This window comes from Haemorhous mexicanus, chromosome 1 (genome assembly GCF_027477595.1).
Source record: "Haemorhous mexicanus isolate bHaeMex1 chromosome 1, bHaeMex1.pri, whole genome shotgun sequence".
Lineage (NCBI taxonomy): Eukaryota > Metazoa > Chordata > Aves > Passeriformes > Fringillidae > Haemorhous > Haemorhous mexicanus.
In genome coordinates this window covers 970,606-978,241 of record NC_082341.1, presented here as the reverse complement: position 1 = coordinate 978,241, position 7,636 = coordinate 970,606, and the positions used below count along the sequence as shown (strand labels likewise).

The window sequence follows — 7,636 nt, the reverse complement described above, 5'->3', positions numbered from 1 at the left end:
AGGGAGGTGTGGGGGCAGGACAGGAGGGCCTGGCTGCAGCCCAGTGTCCCTCAGCAGCCTCCCTGCATCCCCCCCACCAGGACGGGATGCAAGTATGGGCAAGGAGGAAATGGAAAGCAGAACTGATTCTGGTTCTCTGTGGCTTGTGTCCATCGCACTGGCAGCGACACGGACCTGGCAGAATCCTTTTTTTCTTCCTAAAAATGGATGAATTCAGTTTTTATTGGTAATGAACCAGCTGAGGTGCCTGTTCTAGCCTGGCTGTCCCCTGCAGTGCCAGGGCCTTGGTGTGGCCAGGCTGGCAGTGCCTGTGCCCTGCTCGGTGTCACTGGGCCCCACACAGCAGCTCCTGCCCCTCGTGCTGCTCCTCGCCCGCCACACACGGCTCTATCAGCCTCGGCCGCTGGACACTGCCGGGATTTAACAACAGCCCGGTGACCTTCAGCAGCCCAAATGTCACCGATCCCTCTGCAGAGACAGCTCCCGTGCCAGTGGGACAACACGGCCAGCGTGGCCCTGAGCGCAGGTGGCAGTGACTCTGAGATCCACGGTGGTGACTAATGACAGCATTGTCCCCTGATGGGACACGGACTCGACAGCTACTGTCCCTGTACCTTGGGCCACTGGTGACACTCATGCAGCCTTCCCTGGCCTGGGCTGCTGGAAGGACTGGACACAGATGCAGCCAGAAAGCAGCTCCAGGAACAGGGGACGAGCAGGAGCCACCGCTGTCCCCAGCTGGGGGTGAGATGGGCAGGGTACCCTGGGCAGCAGCCCAGGGGCTCTAGATGAGTGGGGACATCAGGCTGTCACCCCGGGGTGCTGCAGGGACAGTGGGCAGGGGCTGGCAGCGCCACCATGGCCTGTCACAGCCGCTGGCCCAGCGCCTGGCAGCCACTGGGGCAGGGGAGGTGGCGATGGGGTGGCAGGGACACTGAGGAGGGCACAGCCATGGCAGGGCAGTGAGCGCCTGCAGAGGGATTTGTTCCATTGCTTTATCGTGTCAGGGGGTGGATGGTGCCCCCCAAAACTCTCCTTGGGCCCCGGCTGGCAGCACAGGAGGGTGCAGGAGGAGCAGAAGCCACGGCTGAATACAGGGCCTTGGTCTTGGGCAGCCAGCACCCAGCGGCGCTGAGCCCAGGGCAGCAGCACAGAAGGGCCAATGTGGGCCCAGCAGGCCGAGAAGCACCAGGCAGCTCGAGGGGCTCTGCTTCCCTCAGCGCTGCTGCTGCTGCTGCTGCTGCTCTGCGGGTGCTTTGGAGCCGGGCTGAGAGTGCAGGAGACACCGGGCGGGGCGGGGATGGAGGCCGGAGCCCTCCTGGCCGGAGCAGCCGGGGCTCGGGGGGATTTCGGGCGAGCAGGCCGGGGCCGGCAGCGGCAGCGCAGGGAGGCAGCGCACCATCAGCCTGGGCTCCCTCAGGGCGCGGCTGCCGCCCGACACAATCCCTTCAAAGCGCACTAAGCCAGCCCGGCTGGCCGGGAGCGGCTCCGGCCACAGCCGGGCCTCGGGAAGGATCGCAGCGTGTCCTGGTTTAGGGCAATTTTTGGAAAATAAACCTTTAAAGGGTTTTCCTCAGGAAAGCAAATTCAAGTGGCCCCTCCCTCAACTGTTTTAAAAGAATACATCCTTGTAAAAAAGTTGAAAGAAATGTTTATTTGACAGGCAAAGAGTTCACGAGCACAAAGAAATGAACCATATTCAATCATAAAACCTCTTGCCACTCCAAAAGAGATGACAAACTCAGAAAGTCCCCTTTGTGAGCTATAGCTTGGCTCACTTAATCTCTCCTCAGTCCCTCCTCTGCTGGAAATGCTGCGGCCAGGCCTGGTCTGATGGGCCACAGGTGTGAGCTGCTGGTGCTCTTCTGGGTGTTCAGTGCAGAACAGGTGTAAACAGCTCCAAAGAAAAAGGAAAAAAACCCCACAGTCCAGGGATCTTCTCTGCCTCAGCTAGCTAAAAGTAATTAAAAGCAAAGGAGAGCTCTGTCCCACTGCCTGTCTGTACTGCAGACAACACCGTCCCGCAGCAGGAACGTGGAGAAGGGCAGAATGCAGTTTTCTGAAAACAAACTCCATGCTTCTTTTTCTGACTCCCTCTTTGCTCACAGAACCAGTCCTAAAGACGCAAAATTTGTTTCTGAGCGACACAGACGAAGAGGCATACGAGCATCATAAAGTCACCTCAGGACACAGCGCAAGGCCTGGAGATGGGATTTCTGTCCCCTACCTCCGAGCCGCCGCCACGGCCGAGCCAGGCTGGACGCGTTCCAGCTTATTGATGAGTATAGGAATTTAAACATTAAACTGGGCGCTGGCAGCGCTACGCCCGGAGCAAGGCGGCGCCCGTCGGATCGTGCGGACTGTGCCCCGGGGCAAGGCCCCGGCCCGGCCCCGCCTCGGCACCTTCGGTCCGTTCTCTTCCGTCGCGGAAATGGCTGAGGAGCTGCTGTCTCTGCGAGAGCAGCTGGTGGCCGAGGCCACCTGCCCCTTGTGCCTGGATTTGTTCGAGCAGCCCGTGCTCACGCCGTGCGGGCACAGCTTCTGCGGGCAGTGCCTGGCGGGCGTGCTGGGGGACCCCCCGCGCCGCTCCCCCTGCCCGCAGTGCCGCGCCCCGGTGGAGCCGGGCTCGCAGCGCCCCAACCGCTCCCTGGGCAACATGACCGGGCTGGCCCGGTCCCTGGAGGAGGTGGCGGCGTGGCCGCGGTGTCCCCAGCACGGCAAGCCCCTGGCGCTGTTCTGCGAGCCCTGCGCCGCCCTGGTCTGCGCTCCTTGCCGGGACGGCCCCGAGCACCGCCAGCACCGTGTCCGCCCCGCCGAAGAGGCCGCCCGGGAGCTGCGGGTACGGGGCGGGGCCGCGAGAGGGGCCGGGGGCTTGGGGAGGGGCTGGGGGCCTCGGCTGGCCCGGGGTGGGGGGGCCGAGGGGCACAGATCAGGGTCCCCTCCGGCCACAGGTGGGGATCCCCTCCAGCAGGGGCTGGGGTCCCTCGGGGACAGGCTGGGGTCCCCTGTGGGCACAGGTCCGTGTCATGTCCGGGCACACACCGGGGCTCGCTTCAAGGATAGTCTGGGCTCTGCTCTGGGCATGAGCTCCTCTGGGTGTGGGTCTGGGTGCCCTCCATGCATTGCTGGGTCTCCTCTGAGCAGGGTCTGGGTTTCCCTCAGGGCACGGCTCTGCTTCCCCTGCACGCACAGCTTCGAAGGGCCGTGTCCCTGGCCAGCCACGGATCTGGGGCCTCAGCCGGCTGCTGCCTGGGCTCCCTGTCTGCCTGCCAGCTTGGGCTGCTGTACCCACCCTGCTGGGGCTGCTGCTTCTCCCATGGCCTGGCCCCAGCCCACGCAGGAGCCCAGGTCCCTCTCGTCCCTCTGGGTCCCCATATGGTCCCTTGAGCCCCAGATGTCCCCAGCCAGGCCTTCTCCCCCACAGTGTGGGCTGGGGTCTCGGCTCACTGCAAGGCAGGAGATGCCTCAGAGCATGAGGAGTTTTTTAATACTCCAGGAAATTAATGGGGCGTGTCTGAGTCCCTGCTACTGTCACTGCAAACCTCTTCCTAGAAATCAAACTTCCATCTTTGAAAGTTGTTGTTTCTAATTTAAAAAAAACCCCAAAAAGCTGGAATGGATTGGAACTCCAATGAAGTTATTGCAGAAATGTTTCTGGCTATCAGAGCTGTGGATGGATGGGATCTCCCCAGCCTGACTAAATTGAGTTTGGAGAGGTGGGTGCTGCCTCTGAGGTCAAAACTCACTCCCAGACACTCATGGGTCACTCCCAGTGACTTTCCAGATTGGGATTTTCCCCTCCTGTGAATGTCACTGCAAAATTACCAAAAAGGCCTTTTTTTAATCCCTTCCCCAGAAGACACTCCAGAGCAACCTGCATTTTCTACAAAAACACAAGAAAAATTTGAAGCACAGAGGAGACCAGAAAAGTAAAGACCTGCAGGTGTGTGTGCCTCTCCATGTTCCCCATTGCTCAGCCACGTGGCTTCCCAGGAATGTCCCACCTTTCCCTCTCCCCATATATATTTATCTCCCAATCCATGCCAACGTTCTTTTCTCTGTCTATCTCATGTGGCCTCCTTGGGCCCATCCACATCCACTCTGTTCTTCCTGCTGTTCCTGTTCCAAAGCTCTGTTCCCCTTCTGTGTGATCCTTGCCCCCTCAGTGCAGCAGCCATGTCCCTGTGGAGGCAGCCGGAGCCTGGGTGGGCTCAGGGCCTCCGTGCGGTGCCTTGCAGGTGACGGTGACGTCGGAGTTGCAGTGTGTGACTGAGACCTTTGAGGAGCTGCAGCAGTACCTGGAGGAGGAGAAGAAGACCCTGCTGGCCGAGCTGGAGCAGATGTCCCAGGAGCTGGTCAATAAGAGCAAGGAATACAAGTGCAGGGTTTTGGAGAGGCAGTCGCTGCTGGACTCGGTGATTGCGCAGATCAAGGAGAAGAGGGACCAGCCGGCAGTTGAGTTCCTCAAGGTGAGGCAGCATCACCCTCTGGGCACTGTGACCCCTACTGGGGCTGGGGACACCCACCTGGCACCCTCTGCATCCTGGTGCAGGCTGGGGACATGGAGGGACACTGTGCTGGGACACCACACTCAGACACTCTGACACTGTAATGTTACATTGCACTGTAACACCATGACACCACGCTGTGACACTGCGCTCTTCTCGTTGTCCTTCAGGGCCCTCAGGGAAGGGAGGGTTGGGATGAGGGGTGGGCTGAGCCCCAGCCCCCTTAAGCTGCTTCCCAAGGCTGGGCAGCCACTGCAGCTCCCTGTCCCTCGACAGTGCCATAGCTCACCTGTGTTTTCTCTCTTGCAGGATGTTGGCAGAATCCTGAGCAGGTATGAAACAGGCTCGGTGTCCCTCTCCTCCTGCTCAGCTCCTTTGGGCAGAGCTTTGGGAGCGCTGCAGGAGCTGGGAAGGAGGTGGTTTGCCCCCCTGGGTATTTGGGATTTCATGGGATCTTACCAGGAACCAGAAGCCATTGCACCCCTTCTTAAGATGGGGTTCCTGTGCTGATAGCAGGGACAGAGCTGCCCTGGGCTCTGTGGCTGCAGGGATTTCCCAGATTCCCTCCTGGCCCTGGCTGGTGGATGGGCTCTGAGCTCCTCTCCCTGTTCCCCTCAGCTGTGAGGCAGCCAAGGCTCCAATCCCAGAGCCAGTTTCCCCAGAGCTGCAGAGGAGCATTGAGAGCCTCTCTCAGAAAAGCCAGAGGGTTGTGGATATGATGGCTGAATTCAAAGGTAAAGGCCTGCTGGCTCTGTGCTGTGCTTCCCCTGGGCTTGGCTGGCAGTGGGAAATCCTCTCTGCCTGGTGCCTCTGCCTGGGGCTCAGGAGCAAAACGGCTGCACCAGAGGGGAACCATCCCCAGGATGGGCTTTGCTGGAGCCTGGGGCTCCACATCTGCCATGCTGCCTGATGGGGAGCAGGAAAGGTGCCACAGGAGAGACACTCATGCATCTTCCTTTCCTTCTTCCAGTGAACCTGTGGCGCGAGATAGACTGGGGCATAAGGGGTAAGTTTGTGGAGCTGCTGAGCAGAACTGAGGGGGAGAAGCTTTCCAGGATGAGTGTCCTCATGTCCTTGGTGCAGAGATGGGCTCACAGCACATCTAAACCCAGCATCTGTCTAGAGCTGGCTCCTATTCTTTTGACTAAGCCTGCTATAACAATCCAGGTCTGTCCTTGTGCCAGGCAGCGCCAGGGGGGATGCTGTCCTGCGATGCCAGGCCAGGGCCAGGACAGCAGGAGGCCGTGTCAGGCTGTGCCCAGTTAAGCAGAGGGGCTGTACATGATTGTAGCTGGCATTTAGAAGAGCTTTTGCAGGTGCTCAGGACCCACATGATGCAGCATTGCTGGGCTGAGGTGTGGCTGGCACCATTTGTGCTGAGGCCGCTCTCCACACTCTCCGTTTTTGGGAGGATGCACTTGGGCACCGGAGAGTCGTGCCTCAGTTTCCCCGCTTCTGTCCTGGGAGGGGTGGGTTTGGCAGAGGGTCTGGGCTGGTGACACTGCACAGTGACAGCTGTGTGGCCCTGTGGGATGGCCACGGGATGGCAGCAGAACATCCCTGGTGGATGGGCAGCTCGGGCTCTGGAGCCAGGTTGCCTGCTTGCTGGCAGAGCAGGGCTCTGAGCTGGGTGAGCCCTTGTCACAGGAGCAGGGACTGGCCTGGCCCCTCGTGCCTTGCAGCAGTGCCTGCTCACAGCCACGGCATGCACTGCTCCCCACGAGCTGCAGTATCCAGCAGATCTGGGAGCAGCTTTAGCAAAGCCCATCGTGTCTGTCCCCTGCATGTGGGGACACTGCCTGGCTCAGTCCTGCCTCAGGGAGCACCTGTTCACCCTCGGGTGCCAGCATGGGGACAGTGAGGGTCCCGTGTCCCGTGCCACCCGAGGGGGCTGCAGGAGTGCCCGTTGTGCTCCCAGGACACGTGCCAGCCCTGTGGTGCAGGGTGGAGGAGAGGTGCTGGTTCTCTTCTCAGCAGGCACAGACTGATGTTTCTGTCACCCTTTAGAGCAGGTGAAGCTGGACCCAGAGACAGCGCATCCTTGCCTGATCTTCTCAGATGACTACAAAAGGGTCCAGTTAGGAGCTGGAAAACAAAGCCTCCCTGACACCCCCAAGAGGTTCAGGGGCCTCTTCTGTGTCTTGGGCTCCCAGGGGTTCACATCTGGGAGGCATTACTGGGAGGTGGAGGTTGGGGACGGGCACTCCTGGGACGTGGGGGTGGCCCTGGAGTCTGTGCCGAGGAAGCAGTGGTTCGACCTGCCCAGATCTGAGAAGCTCTGGGCCCTGCGACTGCACTGGAATTGGAAGTACGTAGCAGTCTCAATGATCTTTAGGGACCTGGCAGTCAGGGGAAAACTCCACAGAATCTGGGTTTGCCTGGACTACGAAGCCGGCCGAGTGACCTTCTACAATGCAAAGGACATGACGAAGATTGTGCAGTTTAAGACCACCTTCACTGAGAAAGTCTTCCCGTATTTTTGGGTCTATTCAAAAGAAAGCCACATCCGGGTGTGTGACTGACAGGGTGAGATGGCTGCCGGGCCCCTGTTGTATTGCACTAAATAATTTATGCAGTTGTTTCACACTAGGTCATTGGAGATTTGCACTGAATAGTTTATGTTGTATCATATGGTTTGTTCTTCCCCTCTCCTACCGTATGGTTTTCCCTCATCCACCCCTCTCCCCAGTACCACATGGTGGTCTCTCCCCTGGTTTACCACTTCACACTGGTATCCCATTGGCTGTAGTCCTCTTCCTCCGCCCCTCATTCCTCGGCTTAAAAGTCTCCAGCCAGGAAGCAGTAGTCTCTTTCCCACCTTGGAAATAAACATACTGTGTTTGTCTCCAAGTGGAGAAGAGCGCTTTTGGTCTTTTGCTTTTGTCCATGTGAGATCTTGTGGGCTGGGGTCCATAGCTAGCTGGATTGGACCCAAACAGCCCATCCAGACATGGATTCTTAGAGGCCCCTGCCCATGCCCTTGGCCAGCTGGGCAGGGAGGAGCTGTGGGAATGACACGGCTTCACACTGCAGCCTCACTGCAGCTCTGCCTGGGCTGGAGCCTCTCTGCAATTTCTGCATCTCCTCCCGCTAAGTCCTTTGGAGCATTAAAGAAGTGCTGTTCTGCC

At 59.3% G+C, this 7,636-nt stretch overlaps 1 protein-coding gene across 2 annotated transcripts; it reads left to right on the top strand.

The window, feature by feature from the left end:
* Nucleotides 1-2,130: 2,130 nt before the first annotated feature.
* On the top strand, nt 2,131-7,636 carry LOC132341700 (E3 ubiquitin-protein ligase TRIM7-like). Of its 2 annotated transcripts, XM_059873668.1 has the most exons (8): nt 2,134-2,839; nt 3,857-3,943; nt 4,239-4,469; nt 4,818-4,840; nt 5,127-5,242; nt 5,479-5,514; nt 6,516-7,050; nt 7,473-7,636. In XM_059873668.1, the coding sequence occupies exons 1-7, from the start codon at nt 2,432-2,434 to the stop codon at nt 7,028-7,030; spliced, it is 1,416 nt and encodes a 471-aa protein (XP_059729651.1). In that variant the 5' UTR covers nt 2,134-2,431; the 3' UTR covers nt 7,031-7,050; nt 7,473-7,636. The 2 variants fall into 2 exon arrangements, with proteins under 2 accessions (XP_059729740.1, XP_059729651.1); XM_059873757.1 differs by lacking the exons at nt 3,857-3,943; nt 7,473-7,636 and having other exon boundaries at nt 2,131-2,839; nt 6,516-7,366.